The sequence below is a fragment of the Salvia hispanica genome, chromosome 2, assembly GCF_023119035.1.
Source record: "Salvia hispanica cultivar TCC Black 2014 chromosome 2, UniMelb_Shisp_WGS_1.0, whole genome shotgun sequence".
Classification (NCBI taxonomy): domain Eukaryota; kingdom Viridiplantae; phylum Streptophyta; class Magnoliopsida; order Lamiales; family Lamiaceae; genus Salvia; species Salvia hispanica.
In genome coordinates this window covers 3,658,249-3,671,642 of record NC_062966.1, presented here as the reverse complement: position 1 = coordinate 3,671,642, position 13,394 = coordinate 3,658,249, and the positions used below count along the sequence as shown (strand labels likewise).

General features: G+C 35.9%; 2 protein-coding genes across 2 annotated transcripts; one reads left to right on the top strand and one right to left on the bottom strand.

Moving 5' to 3' along the window:
• The first annotated feature begins 3,174 nt into the window (after positions 1-3,174).
• Positions 3,175-5,370, top strand: LOC125203570 (aquaporin SIP1-1-like). Its single transcript, XM_048101951.1, has 3 exons — positions 3,175-3,573; positions 3,961-4,233; positions 5,049-5,370. Exons 1-3 carry the CDS (start codon positions 3,271-3,273, stop codon positions 5,193-5,195), a joined length of 723 nt encoding a protein of 240 aa, XP_047957908.1. The 5' UTR covers positions 3,175-3,270; the 3' UTR covers positions 5,196-5,370.
• A 2,323-nt stretch (positions 5,371-7,693) lies between these two features.
• Positions 7,694-11,494, bottom strand: LOC125207290 (methionine aminopeptidase 2B-like). The gene is made up of 12 exons (XM_048106567.1): positions 11,351-11,494; positions 11,096-11,242; positions 10,778-10,817; positions 10,580-10,687; positions 9,678-9,777; positions 9,439-9,584; positions 9,235-9,326; positions 9,039-9,133; positions 8,842-8,938; positions 8,464-8,607; positions 8,170-8,387; positions 7,694-8,060 (listed from the first exon to the last, which is right to left on the bottom strand). Exons 2-12 carry the CDS (start codon positions 11,229-11,231, stop codon positions 7,950-7,952), a joined length of 1,287 nt encoding a protein of 428 aa, XP_047962524.1. The 5' UTR covers positions 11,232-11,242; positions 11,351-11,494; the 3' UTR covers positions 7,694-7,949.
• Positions 11,495-13,394: the final 1,900 nt, after the last annotated feature.

The window sequence follows — 13,394 nt, the reverse complement described above, 5'->3', positions numbered from 1 at the left end:
ATTCTGCCGGGCCTGGGCCGGGCCGGTCCTGGGCCTGGGCCGGGCTTCGAGTGGGCCTGGGCTCGGGCCGGTCCTGGGTTTGTAAAAAGGCCCAATTGGAGCACAATTCATCTACTCGGCCCAGCCCAAGCCCGCTTCATTTCATTGGCGGGCCGGGCCTGGGCCGGCCCATACCGGGCTTGGGCCGGGCTGGGCTGGGTCGGCCCGGCCCATTTGACATCTCTAACCATAGCCCTATCTAATCTTACCAAAATTATAACATTAACCTTGTTTATGTATCTCACCAATTTGTCAAGTTAAGCCATGTTATTTAATATACAATACAAATTTAGATAATTTCTTTTCTATCAAACAACAACGGAAAAAAAATCATATCTTTGCATATATTGACATTAAGCCCGTATTTCTTATCTTGTTTTACATATCTTCTCATATCCCATCTTTTATATCAAACGAGTCCAAGAATATTACAAACATTGTGGATCGGAGCGTGATTGTGATGCCCACTCCACACTCCAAATCGATTTATTAGAAGAAATTTGGGCGCTTTTTGGTCATCTTGATCCTTTTTTTTTTTTTTGACTCAGTAGCTTTTAATACTACATTCGTCCATAAAAAATAGACAAAATTGTAAATGACGTTAGTTTTATTGCGGAATTGGTAAAGTAAAAGGGGGGAGGGGAAGGTGGTGATAGTAATGTTAGTGGATTGCGGAGTCCATATTTAGAATGAAATATATATGGTTAGTATTATTTAAAACTTTCTATAATTATAATTGGTCTAATAATGGTGCATTAACCAAAATGGTAAAATTAGTCTATTTTTTGTGGACAATAGTATTATTAATTATCTAATTTTTTATATTTAGATACAAAACTATTTTTAATTATTTGAAGCAGATTGCGTAATTTATGAAAAAAATACTTCATCTGTTCCTAAAAATAGAAATCTTTTCCTTTTTCAGAAAATATATTTCTCTTTAATAAGGTGAGATTAGTTTTTCACTAACAAACTTTTCTTTCTCTCTCTTATTTTACCAAGTTTTCATTAAAATTTGTGCCATTTTAAGTGTTTCTATTTTTAAGAGACAAAAGAAATACTCCATCCGTTCCACAGTAATAGAGGCATTTCATTTTGCGCACTTATTTTGAAAAATAATTATAAATAGTTAAAGTGGAGAAAAAAGTAAAGTAAGAGGAGAGAATATTGTAGATAAGACTCTTCTCTACATTATTCTCTCTCCACTTTAACTATTTAATATCATTTTTCTAAAACGAGTGCAGAAAATGAAATGCCTCTATTACTATGGAACGGATGAAGTATTAAATAAGAGATACTTATGAGTAGATGAATAGTGGACAAGGTGGTTTGAATAGAGAATGTAAACTCTGACATTTTTCTTTTTGGATCGAAAATTAAAAATTGAGTAACTATGATAATTAAATTAATAATTTAAGTGTAATAAAGGAATATTTAATTAATTCTAATATTTTAATCAAATACGATAATTTTTACTTAAAATAAAAATAATCCAAATAGTTTAAAATGAGCTGAAAAAGAAAAGAGCGAACATGAGATAGATGGAGTAAACAAAATCTTTGCAGAGAATAAAAGTGTTTAGCATGTAGTAGTAATTAAACTCTTTTGTCTTCATTAAAAATTTTAAAAATAATATTACTGTATATTGAAATATTACATACATAAAATTTATAAAAGCAAGAAACTGATGAACCTATAAAAGAAATGATATATAATCAAAATAAATTTAAATTTATTAGTATTGGGGATTGCTTTGAACCCTGGTTCAATGCGTTTGATAATCTAATTGAATTGGTTACTGTCAATTGTCATCGATGGTTTGAGTTTGGGTTAATTTGATTTCATATTCCAAAGGTATACGGAATACTTTCATTTTTGACGAAAATACGTCATCAATGGTGAGAGTTCTATTATTGTTTATTGGAAGTTGCAAAATGGGTGATTAATGACTTATAATGATCAATACTTTGGATAATAGAAAATGGAAGTTGCAAATTGTGAAAATGAAAGATGTAGAAGATGAACAAGGTGTCAATGGAAGTTGCGGAACATTGTTGACTTAATAATACTCCCATTAATTAATAAATTAATTTACTAATTCAACAACTAAATACATACAAATCTTGGAGGATAATTTTGTCATTTTGTGTTAACAAATATGCTATCTCTGAAACGTATATTTTGTATCAAATAATTAAAACCTTAGGGGAGTGTTATATTGCTAACTCAATACCTAATTGCTAACTACAACTAAATAATAGCCATTAGATATTCAAATTAAGGGCCTAGATCATCAACCAAGAAATATCAATACGATCAACAAAAACGTCAATAAAGCCATAGAATTAATTCCATAAAATATCAATAGGGGTATTAATGTCAATTAACTACATGTTTAGTTATAACTAACTTTTAAAAGAAATCCCAAAACTTTAAATTCATAGAACATATATCAAATTAAAGATAGTTTTATAAGGATTCCAACGATATCATATATGCATATGTTCCGACGTCAAAATTTGAAAAAAAATTCAAAAATTTTTCATTTTTTTCGTAAAGCAGAAATGTCAACATACTATATAAATTATGTCAATATAATACATGTAGAATGTCAATATAAGCAATGTGTTAACATTCTTAAAGCATCGTGTTGACATTCTCAAAGCATTGTGTTGATATTTCCGAAACACTATATTGACATTTTCATCTAAAATCCTAATTTGATCGTTTTTTTTATCTTTTTTTATTTTATTAATAAAAACGAAAATTACACGCGACAAATTATAGACCACACGTTTTCTAAAATCCTATGGCCTTAAATTAGTTGTAGTTAGCAATTAAATGATTAGTTAGCAATTGATCACTCCCCTAAAACCTTATATGCGTATATCTTAACACAATGCCCACGTGTCGTATCTTGACGTGCATATCTTTATATATCTCACATTCCTATTCCTATTCCTATTAGTATTACTCTTACTTTGATTGAAAAGTGCAATATGTCAAGCTGACCTGTAATCCTAACGGGTCAGCCTGTCAATTCATTCGGGATGGATTAATTTTAAGATTATTAAAATATAGTCCTAAGTGATAACCCTATAATTTTATCGATTATTTAGGGTGAGTCGCGGATTGCATTCTCTAGTTGTAAATGTGGACTGAGAGAGTATAAAAAATAATATAGCCAAACGTAGAGGGAATATAGCCCACATTCCTCATTTATATACCGCGATGGTTGCCGCCGTTATCAAGGCCGCCGTCGGCGATGCTGCCCTCACCTTCCTGTGGGTTTTCTGTGCCTCTTCGCTCGGCGCCCTCACCTACGTCGTCTCCTCCGCTCTCGGCGTCGCCCCCGGCCTGCCCTCCCTTTTCATCACCACTTTTCTCATCTTCATCCTCTTGTTCATTTTCGGCTTCCTCGGAGATCTCCTCGGCGGCGCCTCCTTCAATCCCACCGGCACCGCCGCCTTTTATGCCGCCGGCCTCGGCGGCGCCGACTCTCTCATCTCCGCCTCCGTCCGCTTTCCTGCTCAGGTCCGATCCTTCACTAATTAATTACCTAATTAGGTTAATGATGAAATCACAGTTGATGCAATCGCAGTTGACTTGAGAAGAAACACCGATTTCTTCTACCTAATTCCTAGAAACTGATACAACAACTTGTTGTGAGTGGATCTATGAAAAATTGTACTCTCTATTGGAATTAGATTTAAGAAATTCATGTTTAAATGTTAAATTGTGGAGAGAATAAAGTAGAAGGGAAGACGAAGCATGAGAGAGAGGGGATTTTGCCAAAAAAGAAAACTATTCAACTATTTTGGGACGGTCTAAAAATAAATACAACCCAATTACCTTGAAACGGAGGGATTATTAGTTTATCGATGCAATTACTGTATCGACTGAGTGTGAATGTGTGGACAGGCAGCTGGTGCAGTCGGTGGAGCGGTGGCGATTATAGAAGCGATGCCGGTGCAGTACAAGCATATGCTCGGGGGTCCTTCGCTGAAGGTCGACACCAACACTGGAGCAATTGCTGAGGGGGTTTTGACCTTCCTAATGACCTTGGCTGTGCTCTTCATAATCATTAAAGGTCCTAAAAGCATGTTTGTTAAGAATTGGATGCTTGCTATATCCACTGTGTCTCTTGTAGTTGCAGGTACCACTTATACGGGACCTTCCATGAATCCTGCTAATGTGAGTCATTCTCATCCTCACTCTTTACTTGATTTTGATTCCTTCTACTTTCATCATTTATCTTCAGTTGCTCTTCTTTTTGACACCAACCAGTCATAGTTCTAAGAGTAAGACAGGGCAATATGTGCTGTTTCTAGACTTCTACTTAGAGCAATTTTCTTAACATTACACTTTACCACATAGTCAAGAAAATAAATGAGCCCTGTGAAATATTTTTATTGAGATTTTAGAATGTGACAATATTGAGGAGGTATGAGTCCTGTGTGCATCAGTATAGTCATAGATGACTTTCTTTTTAGTCTCAGGGATGCAATAGTTCGGGTACACGAATGTAGATACTAGTCGATTTGTGAATTTATGGTCAATATCTAACCGTTTGAAGCTATTAACACAACAATATGTTTTCAACACCGTATTCAACTTGTTTCAGTCCATCCCTTTACTCATCCACTGTGTGTTCCCTTGTGTTCTTTTTCTAAAACAAAAAAAGTGAAAACTAGAATCAGCACAGCACCTGTTATGGCAGATTTATTTATATAGGGAGTATATGTTAGGGTTAGATTTATGTTATGGCCTGTGAGCTCACAGCAATTCTGTCTGAGAAGCGACATAAATGGTTGCCTGTCTTGACAATTTGACATGTCATATGGTATTATTTTGAGTGATATTCTATTAATGGTTATGTGTTTTTGTGTGAAATTGTACGTCTTCGTTGCAGCTTTAGTTTGCATGTATAGAACAAATGCTATGATGCAAATATTCATGCATATGAGATTGTGTTTTTGGCTTGAAACAAGTATGGTTTATGTGTGCAGGCATTTGGGTGGGCTTATGTAAACAATACACACAGTACTTGGGAGCATTTCCTTGTGTATTGGATCAGCCCCTTTGTCGGAGCAATACTGTCTGCCTGGGTTTTCCGTTTTCTATGTCCTCCACCCCCGAAGAAGAAGAAAGCTTGAAAGCGATATTCAACCATTGGATCAGTATATTAGGAACATATTCACTTCACTTTACTATGACAATTTAGGTATTGGATGTAGAGCTTCAGCATAATGCAAAATATTGTACTTAGCTGACATTGTGTTGTGGTACGTTCAGTTCATTTCCTAGTCAATATTGAATTTGCAGTTGCAAGTCGTGGTTTCATTCGGTGTTATCAAATCTGCGCCTGGGGCGTGGCTCGGCCTTGCCTTGCCCCATAGTATCTGGAGCGAGCAACGTCCTGGGGGTGCAGCTGGGTAGTTGGGGTCGACGACTGGGGTGCAGGAAAAAAAATATGGTTTATATTTATTGTCATTTACACGTCTTTTGATCCTAATAAATAGTCGCCCAATAATTAATAGCGCAGTAACTAATAAATTCTTCTTTTTAAACAAGATTAAATGTCTATGTTTAATTCATGGCTAAATGTCAATTTTAGTTCTAAACATATGCTTAAAATACTAATTTGGTCCAAAACATTCACTTTTTAACAAACGGGTTCATAACATATGAAAACACTGTCGATTTGGTCCTAAACATACAAAAACGTTGTCGATTTGGTCCTAAATTGACGATTTCGTCAATTTTCTGACGATCAGCCGTGAATTAGCAAAATTTTTTATCAGATAGTAATTAATTGAAATTAAATTAAATTTAAATTAAAATAAAATTAAAATAAAATCTCTCACATCTCTCTTCCTCTCCCCCTCTCTCCGGCGACACCCAATACATCACTCTCCCTCATCAATTCTAAAATCCGAGATTTGTAGTTATAAGCCTAAACCATTGGTTCCATCAAATTGCTTCGAACCCCAAACTCTAGTTGTTGATTCTTCAATGGCGTTTCAACAATTTCCACATCCTTCCCCATGATGAAAGGATTCCATACTCCATTCCACGAATTCAGCAGTTCACCCAAACACCTCGCCACCTCCTTCATCGACAACCTCCTCTCTCTGCACGACCTCACGCATTTCGCCGACACCATATCCCTCACCCTCGCATCCATGGGCGCCGGAGCCCTAGGATCGTACTCGCTCATTAATTTCCGCTTTCTTATCAGCGGAATCGCCCAATCCACCACCAACGGCGACGAATTCACCATATCCAACTCTGGCGGTTTGGAGAGCTAATCAAAGGCGGGTGGGCCAAGTTGGGAGGCGAGGATTGATGTGGAGGAAATCGTACAAATTGTCGCTGCTCATGAATTCAACGAGGAGGCGGCGGCCGTGGGAGTTGGTGGACAAGCCGAGAAGGTTGACGAGGGAGGGGCTGTAGAGGGAGGAGAGGATGTCGATCTCGTTGTCGAGGTCGTTGGCGGAGGGCTTTTTGGAGTCGGAGAAGTTGGCGGTGGCTAATTGGAGATCTTTGTAGGTGAATTCTTGGATTTTGATGGGGTGGGAATGAGAATCGGATGTGGAGATGTTAGAGTGATTTTGCAGGAGGTAACCCTTTAGAATTGATGAGGGAGAGTGATGAATTGAGTGTCGCCGGTGAGAGAGGAAGAGAGATGTGAGAATTTCTATTTTAATTTTTTTTAATATTTTTATTTTATTTTATTAAATTATTATGATCATTATACTAATTAAGTCAAAAAATCGTTAATTAGGTTCTGACCGTCAGAAATTAACGGTTCCGCCAAATTAGGACCACTTCGTTAATGATTTCAAATGTTTAGGACCCGTTTTTCAAAAAGTGGATGTTTTGGACCAAATTGGTATTTTGAGCATATGTTTAGGACCAAAATTGACCTTTACTCTTAATTCAATTACACCTTAGAAAAGTCGAAATATATGCATTGAGATACTCCCTCAGTCTCCCAAAAATAGAAAAATTTGAAACAAAATGGATATAGTAAAAGAGATATAGAAAGAAAAATGTATTAGTGGAAAATGGGTCACACTTCGTTAGAGAGAGAAATTTCCATGAAAGAAAAGTTTTTATTTTTAGAATACTAATAAATAATGAAAGAATTTCTATTTTCAGAGGACGCAGTGAATATATAATATTGACGTATGAATGGAATTGATTTGGTGAGATCAAGATGAAGGTGATGCACCACCGATCTCTCCCTCCAACCGCATGCAGAATGGTCTCCGTTGAGACCATGATGCACCTCATCTACACCAACATGCCCCCCTCTGCAGTATCGATAACACCATGATATTATGGAATCAACCATGGACATAGAAGCTATCAAGCCATATGGTGTTCGACTTGCAACTCAAATATGCAGAAAGATTTTGGCTTCTGGTATTAGAGCTATACATCTTTACACACGATGGTGCCTCTCCCCTTCCTTATCTCAACAATTTATTTTGCTTCGATAACAAGCCTTTCGTAGAATCTTGGGCTCATTGACTCAGTCCAAATTTTCCAACATCCTTGCTTGGAGACCTCCAGCAAATGTTTTCCGTGCAAGAGGAACTGTCCATCCTATTTTCTGGTAAGCATTATCAGACAACACTCTCTCCGATGAAATCCAAATAAAGCTTCATTTTGTTTACAATATCGTTTAGTCTGATCTTGGGCAGGGAGGTTAAGTAAAACCTAATACTGAGTACTGAGTAGAGATGCAAAAGCCACAGAACAGATTATACAAACATTCTCTAAGGGAAAGAAAACAACAGAAGAAAATGATTCACAATAGACTCTAGTTTATAAGAAATCCAAGCACGTGACAAGAAGTAATATTAAATTAAAGGAGTAGGTAGATTCTTCAAATGTCTTCATCAGTAGTCATCACCTCTTGATACCACTTCTTTACAAGTTGGACGAAGCAAAATCGTATGCTCAAATTGAGAAACATAGCTGCCTTTGACATCACAAAGAGGAGGGTATGGCTGCCAAAGTTCATCAACAAAAAAAACACCCTCTCTCAGTATTCAGTTCATAAACACAATGGTATAAAGATCAACATGTTAGTCAGCTCTGGAAGTGCACAAGACTCACCTGAACAATGCCAGCATCGCATAAATTCTTCAGTGCCATCAAATACTTGGTTTCCCCAAGGCGATCTAGATAACGTCTGCAGAAAGCCAAGGTAGAAAAGTTCTTATTGATAGTTGCCAAGAGCTGTTTTGCTCTAGGCAACCGCAGTGGAATGTGGCCAGCATCGAAATTCTTCATGTAATGGCTGCACTCCAGGTCTTCTCTCACGTGTCCTTTCCCTGCAGGCGTAATTTTACTTCCACATTCAACATAACTCTTTCAACAACAAAAAAACAACTTCCTAGAGGGCATTACCTGTGGATCCAAAAGTCTCTATGGCATAAAATTCACCCTCTTCCATTTTTGTTTGCTCTCCTCCTTTTACTATTGGTACAGATTTCCCTGCATGGATCTGATATTGCCCAATACTGTGCCCGTTCAAATTTCTGATACTTTTAACTGCAAATCACCCAAAACATCCAGTTCACAAAATAGTTTCATTTCATACAAAAACTGCAGCAGATATCGGGCAGAAACAATTGTTAATTTGTTTATTTTTTGAAATCATAGAAAGGCATATAGAGCACAATCCAGCGATCCAATTTCATGAATGGTGAAGAATACCAAAGTACTAAACACAGAGACAAATGCACATTGAGAGCTGGAACATCTATTTGTCAGTTAAAATTATACCCTGGAATGTCTTTCCATTGATTTCAACCTCATACGACTCCATGACCTCTTGAATAGCAGCACCAACATCACACAAGCGCACATCAATTCCAGCTTCCTATTTTTTACAAACAAAAACATCAGCAGCAGCTCCAAACTTTCTCTAACAACGTCAATCATATAATCATACTTATAAAGATTTATTTTCAGAAACCCACCTTGATACCAGTATTTGTGGCTTCACGTGTGGCCTCAAGCAGTGGATTGTACATTGGGTTGAATGCCACGGTAAATGCACAGTCCACAATACGCCCTGAAATAAAGCAGAGCAAAAATCAAACTTAAGTCAAATACGCAATAAAACAGGAGTTAAAAGGAGGCTTCATTAAAAGCAAATAGCCACATCTGAATTACCATCAATGTGAGTTCCAAAATCAAGTTTCATCACATCATCATACTGAAGCAGAGTTTTGTCCCCCGAATTTGGAGTCCAATGGGCAGCAACCCTGCAATAAAAGTAGGCTGAATGAATTCATCATAAAAAATAGCACTAAGACTCAGACCAGTGATAGCTGAACTAAAAAGGATGAAAGAACCTCATTTGAAATCAATCCTTACGAGTTCAATGAGCATCCAGTGGGGAATGCAATGCCAGCTTGTAAACCATTTTCAGATATCAATTTACGAACTGTGTTCTCCAAGGTCTCACACAGATCAGTCATTAACATTCCAGGTTTCACGATTTGCCTAATGTATTTCCGGACCTACAAAGGATCACAAACTTAGAAACTTGGAAGTTGATAAACACATCTAAGCCAAGTTTTTAACATACATGCTCATATAAAGTTCAAAGCTACCTGACGATGGACTTCGGCTGCTTGGCGAACTGAATTATAAATTGGTTTCTCTAGTCGCTCCAGTTCTCTCTTTTCCTCAGAAGTAGTTCTCCACAAATTACTACATTGAACCATTAGCCAATGAGATTCCTTTGAGTTTATAGTAAGAAAATATCAATCTAGATAGTTTTTTCATTTTTGTGCAGATACTCTTATACAGGTTTAGCATACAGTTAATTGGTTTGAATAAGTAAGTAATGACACTTTAGCATATACTCCATAATTGTGTTTATATGATACGTGGAAATCAAATTGCCTATCCACCACCATGATGATATGACATAGTAAATGATACATGCAATGCACCAGGATATGGTGAAAGCTCCTACTCTATGTTAAACAACTGTTACACCTTTGCAATGCAAGGGTTATGCCTTTATGATCTTTATTTTTAACACAAAAAAAGTCAAAACTCAATGTATATACAATTAAAGCTACTAATGGGCAATACAACAAAAGAATAAGGCACCAAGATAACACACATAAATCTTTCACCGACAAGGGTTCTCAAGAATCATCAAGATTGACTATGACATCAGTATAGGCCGATATTAACTCTTTTCTATCCAAAAGTTACCCCTTGATTGACAAGAACTATTAGCAGCTATTCCTGAAAATACATGACTGTCTACTATATCTAATTAGCTGTACTTCCCTTATTTATGTTTCAATACAATAAGTCCCTTTTCTTTAACATCCATTTTATGTACCATGAGATCTCATCCTATTTTTTGGCATGGAATAAAAACCTGTGAAGATATACCTTCTTCAATGAGGGATAAAAGTCGTTGAATTTAGGTAGACATAGCAATCATCACATAATTAATATACTAGAATGATGCTGTATTTTTAGTTAGACATACTCGTCCTTATACTGTTGAATTTCACCCTCTGGGAACTCGCCAGATGGAAAGAGGTCGACTACAGGAATCGATGGTGGATCAGTTTGTTGGGGTGGTCCTTTTTTCTTCCTGCGAATCATAAGACATTCTCCAAATGATTTGATTTTTCAAACCTAATAAATGAAAAGAGGGAAATGCGCAAAAAGAAATATATCTCACTTGCTTTTACTTTTCTTCTTCTTCTTCTTTGCAGCAGCTTCTATAATGTTCAAATGCATATACCAATGTGAGAGTCAGGAAAGGAGGGAACGTTAAGTAGCTACAATCAGCAAATGAATTTAATCCAAATAGTAACAGCCACAACTGATTACACTACTGCAACAACTCAATTGGCATGGAAAGAAAAACAAAAAATCAGAGACGGTTTCCTGTTGCTACCCGAACTTTTGCAGAAACCTTATTTTGATTGCAATTTATCTTCATCATAATCTCACTAGCTAAGCTATGAAAGAAAAATGGAAGCGGCGGCGTAATAACCTTGGGGCTCATCGAGAGTTAGGTCTTCAACTTTATCCTCACCCTCTTCGGCTGCAACTTTACTAGCGCTAGATTCACTGGATCCATTCACCAGGTCGTCCACGCGGGTTGCGGCGGAGCTATCATCGCTGGCCATCTCGATCAACACTGCGCAAACCGCAAAAGAGGTCAACAGCGGAGATATGTACGTGAATTAAGAAAATTTCGAAATAGAGCTAGGGTTAGAAAAGAAATTGAGGGGGATTGAGGGAAAACCAGAAAGAGGGAGACGCAATATCGGGAGCAAAGGTCGGGGCGGCGGAGAAGCGAATGCGTTTTATAGTATACACACCACTGCTATTTTTGTTATCATTCCCCTTGTCGATTTCCAAATTTTTACCCCCAAAGATACCTAGGTCCTAGTAGTACTTGATTTCTTTCTTACAAATGGCTAAAGATTTACATTTTATCATTTTAATTCATTTCACATAATAAAGAGTCGTTTATATTTCACTTACTTATTTTACTAACATTTTATCATAAAATTATATAAGTAGATTGAATAAGTTAGTCCACTTTTTAACCCACTTTTATTTACATTCTTTAAAATTTGTGTATACACCAAATGTATCTCTTATTATAGGAAAAAGGTAGTAAATGGCCATTTTTTATACTTTTAATCTTGTATATCGATTTTAAAACTTGAAAATAACTAATGTGTATCGAATACTTGTATATTTTTCATAGTTTTGATGCATTTTTTTAATACTCCCTTCGTCCCATTACATGTGACATATTTCGTTTAGGCACAGATTTTCCGATAGTGATGTTTAGTGGTTAAATAAAGAGAGAATAAAGTAAAGTGAGAAAAAAATAAAGAGAAGAAGCAGGAGAGAGATAAAGTAAGAGAGAGAGATAGAGTGTTTTTTTTTTTTGCCATAAAAAGGAAATGTGTCACAGGACAACCTAAAAAGTAATGGACATTTAGAATAGCACGATAATTAATGGATAATTGGTAAAGTAAGAGAGAGACAAAAAAAAGTAATTACAGTATTGTTAGTGGAGAATGTGGTCCACCTTATTAGAGAGGAATAAGTTACCAAAAATAGAATGAAATATTTTTATGGGACGTCCCAAAATGGAAAATGTCCTTATTTCTATGGGATGAAGGGAGTAGTAGTTAATTGTTTAAAACCTTCTATATTTAAAAAATAGTCTAATTTTGGTGGACGACCAAAAATGGTAAAATTTGTCTATTTTTTATGGAGGGAAGGAGTGAGATTTCGGAAAAAGGGATTAAATTCGCTGACCTTTCAGAATATGGGACCGAGACATGCGAATTTTTCAGAATAAAGAATTTTTTCTTTTCTTTCTCTTCTTTTTCTATATTATTTCTCTCACAACATTTATCAGTTGGCCAAATTACCCTCGTATAGACAAAATAAAATGCTTCTAAAATTCTTTAAACCCCATTTTTTTTTTTGCATATTCCCGGAGGTGGAGATGGCTGGTAAATTAAAAACTTAGATTTGGTTTGAATTGTACAAGTATGGATTGCTTGATTGCCAATATCCGGCTGATTAGTTTCAAACAAAATATGTTATGTAATTATGTTAAATTGTTAATTAACCTGCAACCCGCAATGAAACAATTGCAAAAGCAGTTCGAATCTGCTTTTATCTGAAAGTCATGAGCAGTTTTATAAGATAAAGACACAAGAGAAAATGTTTATGATCATATACTTGGTAATTGACACGAGCAGAGTGAAAGTCATCGTTATGAAATGAGCTCTATATGCAATGTTTGCTTTTCGCGTGCATCCTAATTTGTTTAATACCCTATTCCCTTTCCCTTGTTCATCATGTTTGTCTGATAGGTAGAAGAATTAAAGAATTGGGGTATAAATTTTATGTGGATAATGAAAAAAAGGAAGAGAAAAATGAGGAAAAAGCAAAAATCCCTTATTCTGAAATTTTCACATGCATCAACGTCAATGAATTTAATTCTAAATATCAAATTTAATCCTTTTTTCCAATTAATTTTTATAGACGTATCAAAATATCATAAAAGAATTATTTATTTTGAATGGAGGGAAATATGGTTGTCAGCTTTACAAATAATTGTCAAACTTTAGAAGATTAGAAACATTTCTCTTTCTGGAAAGACTGCAAATTGCACAGGTGTTCCAATATGTGTTGTGTGTGGTTAATATTATTTGTCAAGGTTATATATATATATCACCTAGTGTAGAATTCTTCTTAAATTTTGGATCTTTCAAATGTAGAATTCAAGATTGTGTTGCTGTGCTATTCTTGTATTG